This window comes from Triturus cristatus, chromosome 6, assembly GCF_964204655.1.
Source record: "Triturus cristatus chromosome 6, aTriCri1.1, whole genome shotgun sequence".
Classification (NCBI taxonomy): Eukaryota; Metazoa; Chordata; class Amphibia; order Caudata; family Salamandridae; genus Triturus; species Triturus cristatus.
In genome coordinates, this window is record NC_140589.1 from 109,047,127 (window position 1) to 109,066,667 (window position 19,541).

A 19,541-nucleotide genomic window follows, 5' to 3' on the forward strand; every position below is an offset into this window, starting at 1 on the left:
AATGTACTCTTCATTCTTAAAGTTATTAGTCTCTAATCAGATGATTGTGGTGTCTTAATTTTTGCATAATCTGGTCTCCCTAGCAAACGTCAATTCGTTACTTAGCAGTAAAAATGGTCATAATGTATCCTAAGATCTGAACATGTGCAAAAAATCAAAACATCGGTTTGTAAATAGAGCCTTGACTCTTTTGAAACTGTGCCCGCATAACCTTACCTGGACCTTGGAGGGGGTCGTTTGACCGTTGGGCGTCCGAGGCATCCCTTTGCGCTTCCTGCTGTGGTGGCTGCTGCGGTCCTTCGTGGCAGCGCCAGGGGAGCAGAGGCAGGAGACTACAGTCCCCAGAAGCCCCAGCAGTGGCCCCGCCCCAAACAAACACGATTCCGCGCCCGGAGGCGCTCTTAAGCGACAGGCTCCCTCGGTGGAGCGGGAGCCTTGACTCTTTTGAAACTGTGCCCGCATAACCTTACCAGGACCTTGGAGGGGGTCGTTTGACCGTTGGGCGTCCGAGGCATCCATTTGCGCTTCCTGCTGTGGTGGCTGCTGCGGTCCTTCGTGGCAGCGCAAGGGGGAGCGGAGGCAGGAGACTACAGTCCCCAGAAGCCCCAGCAGTGGCCCCGCCCCAAACAAACACAATTCCGCGCCCGGGGGCGCTCTTAAGCGACAGGCTCCCTCCGCGTCGCGGGACGCTCGCGGGCGGTGCAAGGCTAAGCCCGGGCAAAGGGCGGGCCGTCTGTGGCCGTCCGGGGCAGGCCGTGGCAGGGCAGGGCCACACCACTGGGCTGGACTGTTTGAAACATTTGCGATCACCCGGGCCTGACCTGTATTGGCGTTACCGTTTGTTCCCGTGTGTTAATGATCGCATCGCTGTTATAAATTATGGGCAAGCATAGGTCTGTTCTGGTACATAATGTCCCGCAACCCCTAAACACTGTTAACACCCCCCTTCCCAGTTTGACTGCCATCGACCGGATGCTGCAAAAAACTATTGGGGTGGTTTAATCAGCCATCGAAAGTACTGAGAGGCGTCTCTCCCAGCGGGTACGCTCCCCCCTCTTTCTGCCAACAATGTATCGCTTTTTACTTCTAATTTACAGGAGTCGTTAATAGTTCCATCCTTTATTGGACTTCCCGAAGTTCGTTCTTCGCAAATACCTGGGGATAATTCAATTTCCCTTCCGCTGGCACAATTAGACCATATTCCTGCGGAACCTAGGTTATCCTTGTCCCCTGTTATTTTCCCTAGTGACCAACTTTCTGAACATTCTTTGCATGAGAATCCCATAGTTGAGGTGGGAGTAGCATTACCTGTAAGCCCAATTGTAATTTCTGGATCCGAACAGACCACCAATAATGACCCACTACGTATGACAACTAGAGGGCAAAAGGCGAAGAGGAAACAAAACCATTGAACCAAGGAGGGTACACTCTCGACTAACATAAAGGGAAAGGGACCCCACAAACCACGTATCACTACCAGTAAACCTATTGAAAAAGGGAAAAAGGTCATTAACAATACCTTAGTTACTCCCCCTGTTACTAATATAAGTGACCCGCTAACGGGGGAGGGTTTCTGGGGGAAAATTGAGAAATTACTAATGACCCTTGTGGAACCTATTATGGCGAAATGATCAAATATTGAAGCCAGGGTCACCCATATGGAAGGTTTAATTAAGGCGGAACCACATCCTATACGGGTAAACGACCCTGTACCATACAATCCGTTGCTCATGGCGAAAGGTAACCCTAATACAGTACCTCAACTGGTCGAAATTCCTGTACAGCAGTCATCCGCCAGACTGGAAAATCCCGACATGATGGGGTTAGTGATACCAGGGCCTTCTTTAATTCCTCCAAACAATCTTCCATTTGTTATAGGGGCAGCTGCTGATGTTAGGGAGGCTATTTCTACACCTAGGTTACCTACTATAAATTTGCCTCCGGAGGCCTTACCATACACTGTGTTGCTAGCTAATGTCCCTCCCCTTCTTCCTAATGTATGCGAACATTGGTCAACCCTGAGAAATAAATCTTTATATTTATCAGTCAAATTTGGTTCAAACGGTGCTTTGTTCTCTAATTTTAAGATGGCCAGAAGAGTTGCATGGATTGGTTCATCCCCCAAATCATTGAGAGGGGACTGCGTGATACTTTCATTCCGGTCACCTCTTCTGGTTAATGATATTCTTGAGAGACGTTTTTCCGGCCAACTCCTCACAGATCACGTAAACATTGTTCCACTTGCTTATTTTTATTCATCCCCCCGGCAGGAAAGGTTGCGAGGTTTTTGCCCTTTACCCCCTACCCGGGGGCAATTAGAGGAAGGGAGATTTGCAGTCCCAATTTCTAATCGATTTGACACCCTTAGTGGATTGGACAATAATGATTGACAGCAAATTAATGCCCCATTTAGCTCCTGGTTACCTCCAATGACCGTTATGCTGCCTCCCGACTCACCGGTTACTACCAATGGTGAACCCAGCATGGCTAGTCTGTGTTCTGGAATTGATGGTTTTTTGGGTGGGGATGCGATGTTGGCTGAGTGTATTGAAGATACAAGAGTGAGTGGTTTATTACCATTGAGGTTAGATACTTCCCTGGCTCCTATCACTTGCCCCCCGACTGATATCTTAACATGTAATATCTGCTCTTGGAATATTGCTGGAATCAAATCCAAAATTGGCAACCCTTTATGGCAAAATTTTATTTACCAGCAAGAACTTCTATGTTTCCAAGAAACATGGACAGGGGACCCAGTCCATATCAACGGGTTTATAACGTTCCATACTTCAGCAGTGAACTCTGCACACGGCAGAGCTAAAGGAGGTTTGACAACCTACGTATCCAACAAACTGCTTTTATTAAAGGTCCTCGAGCCAGTCAAAGATCCTTACTTTCAACTCCTGATATTGGTTTTTACCTCGGCTACCCTGATCGCTTTGATCAATTTTTATAATAACTTTCCCCTGGAGGAGGCCGCTACTATACTTAACAAACTGGCTAATTCAGTGTCCCATCAAGAAAAATCTCTCGGACACAACATGATGATCTTTATCCTGGGAGACTTTAATTGTACCCTGTGTAACATGGTGACTGATAAGAGATGTATCATAGGGCGAGAAGATGGTGTGAGTTCCTCACTTTAATCACTCCCACTTAGGAGAACACTCAATCAATCAATCAATCAATCAATCAGTGACACTTGTAAAGCGCGCTACATACCCGTAGGGTCTCAAGGCGCTGGGGGGGGGGGGGGGAGGGGGGGGTGCCGCTACTGCTCAAACAGCCAGGTCTTCAGCTTCTTCCTGAAGGAGAGGTGGTCTTGGGTCAGGCGCAGGTCGGTCGGGAGGGAGTTCCAGGTCTTGGCGGCCAGGTAGGAGAAGGACCTTCCTCCTGTAGTCGCTCTTCGGATGCGGGGGACGGCGGCGAGGGCGTGGTTGGCTGATCGGAGGTGGCGTTTGGGAGCGTGGAAGTTGACTCGGCTGTTGAGGTAGCTCGGGCCTTGGTCGTGTAGGGCTTTGTGTGCGTGGGTGAGGAGGCGGAAGGTGATTCTTTTGTTGACGGGGAGCCAGTGAAGGTCTCTCAGATGTCCGGAGATGTGGCTGGTTCGTGGGATGTCGAGGATGAGTCTGGCTGAGGCGTTCTGGATCCGCTGGAGTCTCTTCTGGAGCTTGGCGGTGGTACCGGCGTAGAGGGCGTTGCCGTAGTCCAGTCGGCTGGTGACGAGGGCCTGGGTGACGGTCTTCCTGGTCTCGGTGGGGATCCACCAGAAGATCTTCCGTAGCATGCGTAGGATGTTGAAGCACGCCGAGGAGACGTTGTTGACTTGCCTGGTCATGGAGAGGGAGGAGTCCAGGAGGAAGCCCAGGTTGCGTGCATGGTCTGTCGGTTTGGGTGCGGTGCCCAGGGCGGGAGGCCACCAGGAGTCGTCCCAGGCGGAGGGTGAGGAGCCCAGGATGAGGACCTCCGTCTTGTCCGAGTTCAGTTTCAGGCGGCTGGTCGTCATCCACTCGGCTACCTCTTTCATCCCTTCGTGCAGGTTGGATCTGGCGGCGGCGGGGTCGTTGGTCAGGGAGAGGATCAGTTGGGTGTCGTCGGCGTAGGAGATTATGCTGAGGTTGTGTTTGCGTACGATGGCCGCGAGGGGGCTCATGTAGACGTTGAAGAGGGTGGGGCTCAGAGATGATCCTTGAGGGACGCCGCAGGTGACTTCGGAGGCCTCTGACTTGTACGGTGGTAGGCGGACTCTCTGTGTTCTTCCGTCGAGGAAGGAGATGATCCAGTCCAGCGCCTTGTCCTGGATTCCGATGTTGCTGAGGCGCCGTACTAGGGTGCGGTGGCAGACCGTGTCGAATGCCGCAGAGAGGTCTAGGAGGATGAGGGCCGCTGTTTCTCCATTGTCCATCAGGGCTCGGATGTCATCGGTGGCGGTGATGAGGGCGGTCTCGGTGCTGTGATTGGCTCGGAAGCCGGACTGTGAGGGGTCGAGGGATCCGTTTGTCTCGAGGAAGGCGGCCATCTGCTTGTTGACGGTCTTCTCGATGACTTTGGCTGGAAACGGGAGGAGCGAGATGGGGCGGTAATTCTTGAGGTCGGTGGGGTCCGCTGTAGGTTTCTTTAGTAGGGCGCTGAGTTTGGCGTGCTTCCAGCTCTCAGGGAAGATGGTGGTGTCGAAGGAAGTGTTGATGATGTCTCGCAGGTGGGGTGCGATGACAGCGTCGGCCTTGTTGAAGACGTGGTGAGGGCAGGGGTCGGTCGGTGATCCGGAGTGGATGGAGTTCATCGTGCGGATGGTGTCTTCGGTGCTGATCGGGGTCCAGGCGTGGAGGGTGGTGGTGGGGGGTGGTTGTTCGGTCATGGTGTGCGTTGGTTGGTTGTTGAAGCTGTTATGTATGTCCGCGATCTTGTTGTGGAAGTATGAAGCGAGGGAGTTGCAGAGGTCTTGCGATGGGGTGATGTCGTTGTTTCCTGCGCTGGGGTTGGAAAGCTCTTTCACGATGTTGAAGAGTTCCTTGCAGTTGTGTGCGTTGTTGTCCAACCGGTCTTTGAATGCTGTTTTCTTGGCGGCGCGGATCAGCTGGTGGTGTTTCCGGGTGGCAAGTTTGAAGGAGGTCCTGTTGTCTGGTGTCGGTTCCCTTCTCCAGACTTTCTCGAGGGCTCGGCAGTTCTTCTTGGAGCTCTTGAGTTCGTCGGTGAACCATGGGGCCTTCTTGCTGCCGGGTCTGCTAGGCGGGGTCCTCAGTGGGGCGAGTTCGTCCGCGCAGTTGCTGATCCACTTCGTGAGGTTGTCGGCGGCTTGGCTGGGGTTCGCTGAGCTGGCAGGAGGGTGCTGGTTCAGGGAGGTGGCGAGCTGGTCTGCTGTGATCTTGTTCCAGCTTCTGCGGGCTGCCTGTTGCTGGTGTTGGTGGGTCGTCGTTCTCTTGAAGGTGAAGTGGACGCAGCTGTGGTCCGTCCATTGAAGCTCTGTGGCGTGGCTGAAGTCTATGTCTGTGCTGGATGAGAAGACTGCGTCGAGTGTGTGTCCGGCGAGGTGGGTGGGGGTGGACACCAGTTGCTTGAGTCCCTGGTTGGCGAGGTTGTCGAGCAGGGTGCTGGTGTTGCGGTCGTTGTTGTTCTCCAGATGGAAGTTGAGGTCTCCCAGGAGGATGTAGTCGGCGGAGGGGAGGGCATGCGGGCTGACGAAGTCGGCGATGTCCTCGCTGAATTGTGTGCGTGGTCCAGGGGGTCGGTAGATCAGGGTGCCTCTGAGGGTGGTGTTCGGGTTGGTGTGGATCTGGAAATGCAGGTGTTCGGCGCTGGTCAGGGTGTTGTCGGTGCTGGTCGTGAGACGGATGGTGTTCCTGTGGATGATGGCGATGCCTCCTCCCATCTGGTTGGCGTTTCGGTCCCTCCGGACGACCTTGTAGCCCTCTGGGATAGCGATGGCGATGTCGGGTCTGGGTCAATTTGATTTGGGCTTCCTAAATGACATTTGAACAAACCCTTTCCCCCTTCCACCAACTTTTAATGGCCGTGGTTGCTCTTCGACCATAGACTTTGCACTAACTACAATTCGTCATGCGGAAAGGATTGTTAACTTTAACGTCTCTGATATGGCGTTAAGCGATCATTTCCCATTATGCCTAACCATCTCTATTCCCAAGGGATCTGCTTCCAATAGTAGTGACAGGGATATATTGTAGGAAAATTTGACCATTGGTCGTACCAATGGCTACACACTTAAATGAGATAAGGTTGACCAATCTAAAGTATTAACCTCCGTATTAAATAAATGTGCTCCGGAGTTCCTGACTTGTCTCTCAGAAGATGCTATACCAGATAATATCCTTGCTTCTTTTTCGACAATCTGTGACGAAATTAAATCTTCCCTAACGAGGAAATGCAAAAGCAATATTGCACCGAGGGATGGCTGGTTTAACTCTAGTTGCACCAGAGCATATTCACATTTAAAGAAAACGCTAGCTATCCACCCCAGGTGCGCGGAAGATATTCGTAGAGCTAGGAAAGTCTATAAACTAGCATTAAAAGAGAGAAAGGACGAGTTAAGGAAAGAATCCTGGGAAGCGCTCCACCAGGCTTCGGTCACTAATGACTGTGCAAGGTTTTGGAAAATCATTAGAAACCCATTTCTTAGAGAAGAGGTCCGCCCCTCTATCGAGATAGCCATCCCAGAGGACAAATGGATTGATCACTTCTCTAATGTGTACGAGGGTGACGGCCTGTTTTATTCTCCTTGTAAACCTTTGGATTACCCTCTCCTGGGCAATATGCAGTTTTGCTTAAAAGAGGTTGAAAAGGCCATACTAATAAGTAAGGGTGGGAAGGCCCCTGGCCCTGATGGCGTACCTATAGATGTGTTTAAGACTCTTCTGTCTCTGTGGGCCCCTCTTTTGGTTCAGGTGCTTAACGCCAGCTGCAGGACGGACTTACTGCCCACTTGGGTGGAGTCGATAATAGTCCCAATTTATAAAAAGGGGGATAGACTTGACCCGGGTTGTTATAGACCCATTTCCCTTTTAAACTCCTATACCACAATAGCTGGAAGTGTCATCCTGGACCGTCTATTTTCATGGGTTGAGAATAACTCTATTTTATCCGACCTACAATACGGATTTCGTCCTGGTCTGGGAACCGTGGAACAGGGCCTTAACTTTTTAATGTTGACCGGGAAGTATACCAGGGCTAAGAGGGAGAATTTGTTTGTGGCCTTTGTTGACCTCTCAGCCGCTTTCGACTGTGTGGTTCACTCTAAACTATGGACCCTTCTGGATCAAATTGGGGTTGAAGAAAACATTATTTATTTTCTTAAATGTTTTTATAGTGATGCATCCGCTCGGGTTCGTTACGGACGAAAGGGAGAATGCACGGGCAAAATCCCTATCAGGAGTGGTGTTAGGCAGGGCTGTGTCCTGCCACCACTCCTTTTTAATCTATACATCAATGGATTGGAGAAGGCCCTGTGCAACACAAGTTTTGACCCCCCATACGCAGCCGGTCGTCCAATACCGTTATTAATGTATGCGGATGATGCCGCACTAATGTCTCGCACTCAAGTGGGTCTACAAAGCATGGTGGAGAACTTTGCCCTTTTCATGAAAGATCTGGGCCTACGAGTTAATATAGCAAAAACTTTCATCATGCGCTGTGGCAGAAGTGCAAAAATTAAAAAGACTATATTCATTGAGGGTCAGCAGTTATCTTGTACGAAGCAATTCTCCTACCTGGGCATTTTATTTACCGCGAAGGATGTTTGGGGCGAGGCTATATCAGCTAAAAGATTGGTAATGAACCGTGCAATTGCCGCCCTTAGATCCTTCACGAGGAAATTAGGCACCAGACCACCTACTGAATTAATTAAGATCTATAAAGCCAAATGCGTTTCTGCCGCAATGTATGGTAGTGGGATCTGGGGCCTCGCTGATACTTCTCAGCTCCAGATACTTGAAAATTCTTTCCTAAAATTTATCCTCGCAGTCCCCAGGAGTTCCTCTAATTATATTTGTCACTCGGAATTGGGACTCCCCTTTATATCTGACATTATCAAGCTGGAACCGGTATTACTTTGGCATAGGGTATGGACAAAAGAAGAACCCAAACTCAACAGAGTCATACCGGCAGATGTTTTAAAACTAGATGGACATTCGAGGATACCGTGGCTGAATTACGTACAAAAATTCTTAAGTGATATTGGTAAACTGGATTATTTTCTAAAACTCCATACCATGCTTGCTATCTCACGGAAAGAGCTTAAAAAAGAGGGTTTGCTCTTTCTAAAATCCTTAAGAATTACTGCTGAGATCACAAAACCCACTGTTTTAAATCATCAATTAATTTTAACTTCTTTTAACATTCAACCCTATCTGATCCATGTCATGGGTAATTACGATAGATTTATATTAACCCGTTTTAGGTTGGGACTGTTTCACAGATTGGTTAGCTTCCCATCAGTTAACAATTGGTCCCATGTATTACCTCCCTGTCCCTGTGATGGAAGTTCCCCCCAAAGTACAATGCATGTTGTTTTATTTTGTAAATTCTATCATCAAATAAGGATTGTCCAATTATTACCTTTTTTAAGAGAGATCGGGCATCGGCAATGCCGCCCGGCTATGTATGAAATTCAACGGTTGGACAATTGCCTCTGTGTCGCAACAATTACATTGTACTTAAAGAAAGTGATTTCTATTAGAAATAGGATTACCGTATAAATGGTATCTTTCTCTATTTTTACCTAGGATAATGTGTTTCCCATATGATGTGACTTCCTTATGAATCCCCTTTTTAATGAACTGTAATGTTTTGTTATTTTATACTTTTATGATTGTTTTTTACTTACAATCGAATAAAGTTATTTGAATTGAAATAGAGTTTAGCTGCAGTGGTTTAGCATACCTCGATAAGTCTGTGTCCAGGTAGGTAGCATCCTGAAGTTTCATAAGGCAGCAGTGTTCTTCTGAGAGGGACCCAATGTGTTTTTCTTCAGTGTGCACTGCAGCAATAGACCGAGAGATCACCATGAATCCGCCATTACTGTACCCAACATTACTCTATTGTCCGGCTTTAAAACAGATAATGTAGTGGGTGAAACCTTTTGGGTGCAGCTTTTTAGCAGGGCTGTATTCTGTTTTAGTTCTCCCCATTCTCCAGGATTTCCCGCCTTCTAAGTGAGTACATTATCTTGCTATGCTGTTTATATTTTTTTTACTAGAACACACACCCTCTTTCTTTTTGGCTCCAGGAGGATAGCTTGTTTTCGACTATTGGATTATTATGATGTCCTGCCTGTCACTGAGGAAATCCTCTGCTGAACTTGCTGTTCATCCTGGAACCACGTTACTACTGGAATTTATAAAGGGTTAATGTTTCACTTCCCATGTGTTTAACCCTTTCGATGCTTGTGACGGAGCGGTTCCGTCATGCGCGTCGGTCGCACTGTGCGCATGACGGAACCGCTCCGTCACGGCCCCGTCCGCGCAAGAACCCTTCAGCACAGCGCGGTAATCCGCGCCGCGCTGAAGGGGTTAAAATAATTCCTGGGGCACCGTTTTCTCTACCAGTTTGTAGTGTCAACCAGGGGCAGGGATTGGTGTCGTATGTGATTTAGTATAGTTTAATGCTTTGTGTGACATGTGTCCCTCCTTTTTATTTGGTTTATTGGAAGCACTTTTACTTTTTAGGTCGAGCATTCAAGACTTCTTGTATACACTTTAGTATATACTTATGTGTATGTACTTTGTGGGCTCTTGAGATCAGCCCTAGGACTTGTCTGCTTCAGATTAGGGACTTTTTTTTCAGTTCAACTGCCTCTATTTAACTGTCTTAATAGAAAACGACCAGCAGAGGTCAGTAAAACACCAGAATCACTTTAGCATTCTCTAGATTCCAGTCCATGGAAATTGTCTTCCATGAGCACCCGTAGACAATAATAATTTTTTCAAATCTTGTATTTTCAGTGATATGACCAACGAAGGCCCTGATTTCATATTAAAAACAGAGCTTTGTACTATAATATTTCCACTGAAAGGCAATATTTCTCTCCATGTGTTCGCATACCCAGCGTGTCACGCAGTTTGGTGCTTACTTTCTCTCCATGTTAAAGAACAGTAGATGTTTTCAGCACCCAGGCTTCAGTGCTGCATAACTAAATACATATAAGGAGGTCCCAAAGCCGAGACCAATTGCATTGCAAATGCTTGTTTTTCTAACTGATAGGATTTCCTTCTTAGTATGGTCCGTGCCCTAAATTTGGGGGATTGCTAAAGAAAGTTAGAGCACTCTGCATATTCCTTCATGCAGTCGTATTACGGCGTAATTCATGTAAAAGACTATTGCTTACTTGAGACTGTTTTGGTCCTGCATGTTGGTTATGCAGAGAAGTAGCTTGCTGAAGACATGTCTTGAAACATTTCTGGTGCACAGTGTGCAACAAGATTAAGACTACAAAATCAGCATTCATACTGATACTCAACATGGCCTGATTTTGATTTTACATATTTTACCCAATAGCTATAATGTTAGCATGCAAAAACAAAAGAATACATTTCAACCTAGCTGTCAATCTAAAAATAATGTTTGAAAGGCAACATGCAGCATTTCTGATGTGAGGTGTGTACTGTATCACACCAATTATCAGAAAGGCACTCACAACCAGACGCGGTGCGTCCATTGGGGCGTAGCCCCACTAAGCCACATGGACGCACAGTCACTCAAGCGCAGTGACCCGAAATCTCGCTGAATAAAATTATTATACGCTTGTCCTGGTACTACTAGTATGCCAGGATTGGCTGGTCCACCGCGCAGAAGGGCAGGCAAAATGAGGCAATACATTTATTGGGTGCCGGGCCGCGGGGTGGTGGCACTGCCGCAGCCGCACTTATGTATGGCCAATCACTCTGTGACTTCATGTGAAGCCATGCAGTGATTGGCCATTTTCGGGTGGTGACGTGACGTCCAGGCTGACGCTTGCAGTGCAGCAGGCCGACTTGACGTCAACGACTCCCTCACTTGTTTGAGGCCAGTGAGTGATTGAAGCCTTACTTTTTGTTGCCCAGCTCTGCGTCTGTTAATTGTGACTGGCGATTGTGTCTCCTCCGCTCATGTAGGTAACAGTAATCTATGTTGCTGTGTTTTTGTTTTAACTCCCGAGTCCCGCAAACTTTTTATAAAGTTAATGTTGTTTGCCATTCTGCCCCAAGTTAAGCCGATCGGGTCTTTACTACGTGCCTTACTTTGCTCTGGTGATAGATGGCGCGGCGATCACCAGCCGCTCTGCTCCGTTGCCGTTATCGCATTTGATGGGCTGATGGTTTAAAGGAATAAAGCGAGAAAGGTCAGCTTCAGGGTTCAAGGCAGATCACTTGCTCCGTGAGTAATTAAGAGGCATGTCTGAGCATAATTAATAGCCCCTCACTGGTATCCAGTTCTTAAAACAGGACGGAAGCAGATAATAAAAAAAAAATAAACCACGTCTATCACTCATCCATCTTTCCAAAACACAGAAATTAAAAATGCATTTTGGTACTACACCATAGGTACATGCATCCCCACCTCCGTGTCGGAGCATGCCCAACTTAATTCGCCTTCGGAGATAGCTGGAGCCTGCATGTAAACGGCGTCAGTCCGACTTTGTTTACCATGGTCTTTTATGCTACTTTTCATGAATGCCGAAGCCAGACAAGGTTTATGGTAGACTTTTGACGACCTGAGGGATCAGCCCTGGCATTTCTGGCGAAGGCTGGGAGACAGGTGTCAGAACGGTACATTGAAACCCTAAGCGGTGCTGATTTCAGATGTGCGCTGTTTTACAATCGGAGAGTATGTGAAAGTGGTCCTTAAGAGCCACATAACGATAGCTTTTTTTCCCTCTCGATTCTGAACTCCTCACAACCAAATAACTGTATTTAGTGGAACATTTGACATTGCCACTACATGAAAGGGCTCAGTTTATTATTAAACTGTTATCGAAAATATCAAAACACAAATGTGCTCCTTGAGCAGATTTAAATGGTCATGGTTGCGAGTGGCAGCACAAAAGCACACAGGACAGTTTATGTAACGCACAACGGACTGCAAGCCACCCACATGCTTTCCAATATCAACCTACAGAAAGTACCCAGACCTCAACTTTCCAGCACCAAGTGAGTGAAGGCACAACTTTTTGCTGTAGCAACCGAGATGAGGCACTGTAGGTCACAAACTCCCTAGGGCAAACTGAGTAGGCACTACTTTATTTTAGTTATATGACATCTCTTTAATTAATGAACTAACTGCACTTTCACAATTGCTTTATTAACCTTCCTGCTATCCCCTTCCCCCCCCCCCCCCGAACACCCCTTATGGTGGTTCGGGCTCGCTCGCTACGGTGCAGTATGCCAATTACTTTACGCCTCACCACTTTCAAATGTCACCAGCCGCCCCTGCTCACAACTGGCCAACATACGGAATAAGAAAAAAATAGTATGCTGGTCTAAATGTATCTCTTCAGCGAGCTGTGAGGTAGCACTTTTTTACCTCCTTCCACTTTGAGATTACTGTTGGCTGTAAATCAATTGAAGTTGGAGGGAATAAAAATGCACACATTACTAGAAATTATCATAATTTTCTACTGGATTCTGCTCCTGTTGTGTTTAGCAGTATGTGTTGCATAACAACCTTGTACCGTATTAGTGTTTTTTTTTCCCCACAGCTATTGTGGGTGCAACTATTGCACTGCTGTTATTTTTATTAAAGATGGCACCGAGCTACATGAATTGAAGAGAATTGTATGCTGCACTTTGAGAATCTTTTGAATATGAAGTTCCATAAAGTAATAGAATTGCGGTATTTTTCCATGGATTGTTGTTTAACATGGAATAATGAGTAAATTGCAGATGATTTTGCAGGTTTTGGTACTAGACAGCATATGAGGTTTTGGGGCATATGAGGTGGTGGAAGTCAGATGACACCTGACAGTAAATTGTTTAATCACTGCATCTTTCAAAGTCAACCATGGCAAGCTTCTCTTGGCCGTAGTCCTCATCTAGTACAGTGTTAAGTCAATTTATTTTTATACTGTAAGACGCACATTTGTGTGGCGTGGACTGGTCAATATTCAAAATTTGTTTTAAACATTTCACCAAGTGCAGTTTTACATCCAAGATCTCACATCGTGCTAATTGCCTATTTTGAGAGCAGCATACCTTCAAATTTTTGTGGGCAAGTCTTGAAAGCTGTCTTAAGGTAAGTCCAATTTCTCTTTAAGCAAAGCGCGCTACATTAGAATGTTTGGTCACTTGAGCTTGGATATGTTTTCAAAATCGATTTACAAAACAGCCTCCAATCATAGAAAAGTCTTTCAAATTAACTTGCTACTTTTTTTTATCTGTTTAATATCCATTTATTCTTGACCTTACCAGTCACCATAACAAGTCCCCTCACTAAAATGTCTAAAATGGCTATTATTTAGTCTAATGTGCCCATTGTTTTTGTGTGTTTATCAGGAGAGATGCTTCGTAAGAAACGCCGGGAAAAGGACGGTCATAAGGACCCTCTCTTGGCAGAGGTGAACAGAGTGCACGATTACCTTATCAATGAGATTGCAGCTCTGCAAAAGCAGGGCGGCGCAGCAGATATTAAAGAGTCCAAACTCGATAAGGTAGCCCATGCCCTCTCTATTGACCTTGGCATATCCCGGAATGTTTCGCCTGAAACCAAAGATGCTGCAGAAAAAGAGAACCCCGAAGAACCAGCTGCATCAAGGAGCCCTGAAGGCCAGCGTATGACTGACGAAGGCAGAAAACGAAGGCCCTCAAGTCCAGATGCATCTCCCACTGAGGTAAGGGCATTATTTGTGATCATAGTTTCTTAATCAAAATAAACTGTATGAGCATTGCCAACTGTCACAAAGTTTTACCAGTTTCTTTCGCCCTAACACAGTTATACATACATCAAACAATTTAAATAAAAAAAGGTTCATTTGAGAGAATACCATTTTTTTAAATCCACCGTGGTGCGCTATACATGCATTGAAGGTATGTTTTGCCACAGCTAATTGTTTTAAGATGTTACCTTGGCCAGGCTTGATGTGCCTTGTGCTATAAATGAATTTATTATTTTTCCTTAAAATATGTATTTACAGTTTTCTACCTAGATAATTCCGTGGCTCCAGAGAGAGGATCCTCCCTTGAAGCTGCTGATTATTTGTTGTAACTTTTTGGATACTATGCGTGTTTAGTTGCATCTCTGCTTATTGCTCAATTATATTCATGTTAGAAATCTGTATCCCATAAGCAGAGCTGGAGGACTGTGTGGGTTTGTTTAGAGCATTGTGGTAAATTTCAGCTGGTATTTTCGGACGCATGCTATACATGCATAGCACAGAAGAAACGTGACGTTTGGGTGCTCATTGGATGTCGACCACATGAAATGGTAAATGTTCGGGCCTGCTAATTATTTTCTTTTATTTTTTCTTCTTAATGGGGGGTGGGGGGGGATTTTTGTTTCTGTACAAAGTTTGTTATTTTTGTGTAGATTAAATGCATTTGATCTGTATTTCAAATTGTTTTTTTTTTCTATTGTAGAATTCTCTCTTTCTTGTACCAAGACTTACTACTAGAAATATGGCAGATTTGCTATTAATGGTGCACTAAAAATAAGCATTTTACAGAACTAAAATTTGTGAATAAAATTTCCATTCATCAATATTGGACGGTTTCTGCCTCTGTGCTATATCCAGGAACACATTTCAGTTGATACCATTTGGGCTTTTAGTAAATGATCTTATGAAAATTACATACTTACAGGAGGCAACGCGTTTCTTAATTTTTAATAAAGCAAATTTGAATTAAGGTTTGGCACTATAAAATATGTTTGGCTAAACTGCTCACTCGAATATCATTATAAAAAAAAAAAAGGAAGCAAAATGCTGCATGGCTGCAGTTGATTTTTAAAAGGAAAGTCAGATTGAGGATCCATTCAAGCCACTTTATCCATTCAGCTTTCCAGTTATACTGCTGGTTTAACAGGGAGGACGATGGTTTGTTTATGACTCAAGCAAAGCTCAGTGAAAGACCTTTGATTCTCCATCATTGGTTCTTCATAAACCTTGGAGACGCTGTTTTGAGGGCTTCTTACAGGAGCCCCTTGCCCTTTTGGAATTGGGGACAGCCCTGAGCCAATTGCAGACCTCAACACATTGGCACCTAACTGGATTCCAGTGGAATTATTCAAGGCCTGCTGTTTGCGCCTGGGACATCCTTTGTGGAAGGAGGCTTTTGCACAGGCCCTGAACGGCAGCATGGTTTACCCAGCTATGCGGTTGGCCAACATCATAGTTATCTATAAAACTGGCCTTCCCCCTGAACTCTGCTCTTCATTTTGTTATGTTAACAGGCATTTGTAGAGAGCAGCTATCACTCCGAAGAGCATCATGGCTCTAAGTGAAACGCTAGATAGACAGGGTAAACAAAGGTGGAGTAGTGATTCAGATGAGTGCATTGCATAGTGCGTCAGGGGCTGTGAAAATCCAGGTTTTCAGGGCTAATCTGAAAAGAGTTTCTGATTGGATAAAACAAAGGTGGTTGGGGAGTTGATCCTAGGCTTTGCAGCCGATCACTACAAGAGATTTTCCCCCTTTAGAGACGCATCTAAACACTGGGGGTTTTAGCAGATTGGTATTAGATGATCTAAGAGTACGGTGAGTATTAGATGATCTAAGAGTACGGTGAGGTACATAGCTCCAAACCTGGGCCGGAGGTAGAGAGGACTTGAGGAATGGAAGATTGAATGGAATGGACGATTCTGAAGGTAATTATCAGGATCTTGAACAGGATTCTTTTGTGAATTGGTAGCCAATGTAAAGCTTCCAAAGTAGCCGATGCTGATGATCTCCTGGGCCATTTTAGTTAGGCGGGCAGCTGCATGTTGTATCATATGGAGTTTGTGTAGGTCTGACATGTTGGCGCCCGCATGGAGCCTGTTGCAGTAGTCCAATCTAGATGTAATTAGAGCCACTGTGAATGCTTGTCTTGCCGTGCGGGGAGAAAGTCGAATAACTTTTTAAAGTGATTTTATCATTTGAAAGCAGGTCCCAGCTACTGCTAATTATGGCTGGTGGAAGGATAGTGTTGTGTCAAATTTGACTCCCAAATTTCTGGCTTCCTTTACTGTATTAGGGGGAGGGGGGGGATGTCCGATGGCCACCATAGACTGGGGGAGAAGGTGTTCCCTTTCCCCACAGGCATGATTTCTGAACTGCATTTTAGGTGGTTGGCTTTCATCCAATGAAAAACCGCTGTGAGACATTGGCAGAGGTTTTCTTCTGCCAGTGTGGTGTTTTGTCTAGAACCAAGACTAGCTGCGTGTCGTCCGCATATAAGATGGTCTCGATGTTAAAGGACGATAGACTAATCAATGGGGCCATATAGGCATTAAAGAGCACTGGGCTGAGGATAGACCCTTGTGGGACCCCAGAAAGCAGAGGTTTTTCTTCTGACTGACATGGCTCAAGGGTTATGACTTGTCTGCGGTTTTGCAGGAAAGATTTGAGCCAGGCCTGGGCAAGATGAGAGATACCATAGGATTCGAGACGGTCCAAGAGGATGGCATGCAAGACCGTATCAAATGCGGCCAATAGGTCTAATAAGACCAATACAGCATTATTTCCTTGATCAAAGGCAGCTTTAAGGGATTCAACAATGTACAGGAGGGCTGATTCCGTAGAGTGCTGAGGCCTGAAACCTGATTGGTTAGGGTGTAAAATGTTTGGTCCTTCCAGGTAAGTCATGAGTTGGCAATTAATTAGTTTTTCAGTGATCTTGCTTAGACATGGGAGTAGGGAGCTGGGTCGAAGGTTGGTAAGTGTGATGGGATCGGCAAGTTGTTTCTTTTGGAGTGGTTTGATCGTTGCCAGCTTCCATTCATTGGGAACTTTGGCTGATGACAGGGAAGCATGTATTATCTTATTTATGACTAGATTGACAGTGTCTATCATTACATGTAGAATTGAAGGGGGACAAGGGTCGAAAGGTAAACCTTATTTGACAGCAATAGTTACCTGGCGAGTTTGGTCTCGGCTGAAAGACCCAAACGTTTAAAGGGCTGGTCTGTTATTATCTAAACAACATTATTGTTAACGGCGGAGACTGGGTGCTGGGAAATCTTGTTGTAGTGACTGGACCTTCTGTTCAAAATAATCAGCTATACGGTTGCAGAGAGACTTGGCCAGTTAACATAGAGGTTAAAATCTGGGCTATACCGTTGTCCAAAAGACTGATTTCGGTCTCTTGTGCACCTAGATCAAGTGAGCCTCAGGCCCAACCAGGCTACCTGACTCAACATGAGGAGAGTTCCCAACACCTTGGTGTTAGCAGACAAATTGCCAGATTTTCACAAGGCATTTGCATCAGTGGGGTGGGGACTTCCTCTTTACCCTCCTGACTAAGATAAATGTCGGACCCAACTTCTTGCAAATGATCCAACTAGATAGACACTCATGTCATGTTAGGACAGGTGAGCAGCCTAGTAGTGTTTGCTCACTGCCCACGTGGTTTTCTGCCCTATTTAATGCAGGGCATAGCACGGACCCACAGTAGGCAAATGTATCGGGCTCGCTAAAGGAGCGCCTATGGTAATCTTGTCAGCACCCAACCGGGGCCAGAAATTCTGGTCAGCATTCTTCAGGTAGGCTCACTTATTGTGATAAACATCTGCTACAGCTGTGCCCAGTATCTGCATTTAGTTGTAACGCTAAATTAGACTTCCTTGATGTTAGCCAAGGCTGTTGGCTGTATGGGTATCGCAACATGGAGCCTGGTGAGCCCACTGTTCCCTCTAAAGTGGACCGTAGGCTGAGGCAAAAATCAAGCTATTCTTTGTTTTTCAGCCCCAGTTGTCGTTCTTTGATAAAATAGCACTTGGATGTGTTTGATTTCCTACTGGGCCATCAGCTGGATGCCGTTTTCCTTACTAAAACCTGGCTTCATGAGCACTTCATGCCTGATGTCGCACTCCATACTTGATATCGCACTAAGCCTTCCTACTGGATACTGTATTATCAGACAAAATCGCATTGGGAAAAGGGGTGGTGGTTTAGCTATTTCCTAGCGTGTCAGATTGCCGACCTGGCCATCTAGATTGTGAAGGGGTCTCCTTCACCATAGTCATTACAAAAGCATAATTCTTTCTGACACTATTATTTATCTACCTCCAGGTCCTGCTGATGTGCAGGGTTGACTGAGGCAATATTTCCCTGTATCATCAGATGCCTTTAATTTTCACTTTGACAAAGCAGACTTTACCATAACTATGTCCATTATTGAGGGCTTTAAAGCTCTGGATCTTCAACCGTTTGTTCTCTTCCAGCGGATCCTCATCAGTCATAAGCACATGAATATTCCTGCCCATGCGTTGGGACCCCGGAAACGTATAAAATATATATGTGGATATATATATATATATATATATATATATATATATATATATATATATATATATATATATATATATATATATATATATATATCGGAATCGACTCGGACTGAATCGATGGATGGAATGCCTTGAGGGCTAAATGAACCACCCGCAGCGCTAACATGTTTATATGATAGGTCTGCTCCTTGCTCGACCATCTGCCCTGAGTCTGCAGTTGACCCAGGTATGCCCCCCCATCCCTGAAGAGATGCATCCGTGGTCAGGGATTGTTTTGGGAGAGGCTGTTGGAATGGGACTCCCACTGGGAGATTCTTTGCCTGAGTCCACCAGACAATGGACCTCTTCGCTGATTGAGAGAGGAGAATTCGGTCTTCCCAATGTCCTGAGGATTGGTCCCATTTGTCTTCCAGATCCTGCTGTAACGGTCTCATTCTAGAGTTGGGTATGAGAAATATGCAAGAGGCCATCGACCCCAGTAAAGATGCCACTTGCCTCCCTGATGGTTGATGTGCTTGAAGGATGATATTGCATTTGTTTCTCATCGATAACAGTCTCTCCTCTGAAGGAAACACTTTTCCTAGACCGGAGTCCAGGGTGGTGCCCAGATAGTGGAGCGTTTGAGTGGGCTGATGAACTGATTTCCCCATGTTCACATGAAGTCCCAAGCAGTGTAGTAGCTCTAGGCAGGTGCGCTAGTGGTTCTGCACCATGTAAGGAGATGAACCCTTAAACAGCCAGTTGTCCATGTATGGATATACAAACAGGCCTTGGCGATGTAATGCTGCAGCCACCACGGCCATGCATTTCGTAAATCAGCGTGGCGCAGATTTGAGGCCGAACGGCAACACTCTGAACTGGTAATGCTTTGCACCTACCATGAATTGCAGGAACAGTGCGATGCCGTGGAGCAATTGGAATGTGGAGGTACGCATCTTGGAGATCTATCGAACACATCCAGTCCCCTTTCTGTAGATGTAGATGTTGGCCCTTGTTGATGGAGGGCCAACATACAAAACTTCTCCTTTCGTATGACTTTGTTCAGAGATCGGAGATCCAGGATAGGTCTGAACTTGTGTACTTGGTCTTTTTTCGGTACAAGGAAATATCTGGAGTAAATTCCTTTTCCTCGTTGA

The 19,541-nt window shown here is 46.0% G+C and overlaps 1 protein-coding gene across 1 annotated transcript in view; it reads left to right on the top strand.

Moving 5' to 3' along the window:
• The window catches only part of LOC146816469 (uncharacterized), a 396,549-nt gene that overhangs the window by 294,138 nt on the left and 82,870 nt on the right, over nt 1–19,541 (top strand). Inside the window, exon 6 of the mRNA XM_085610300.1 lies at nt 13,479–13,813. Coding sequence (XP_085466426.1) covers nt 13,479–13,813 — 335 coding nt within the window. The remainder of the gene's footprint in view (nt 1–13,478; nt 13,814–19,541) is intronic.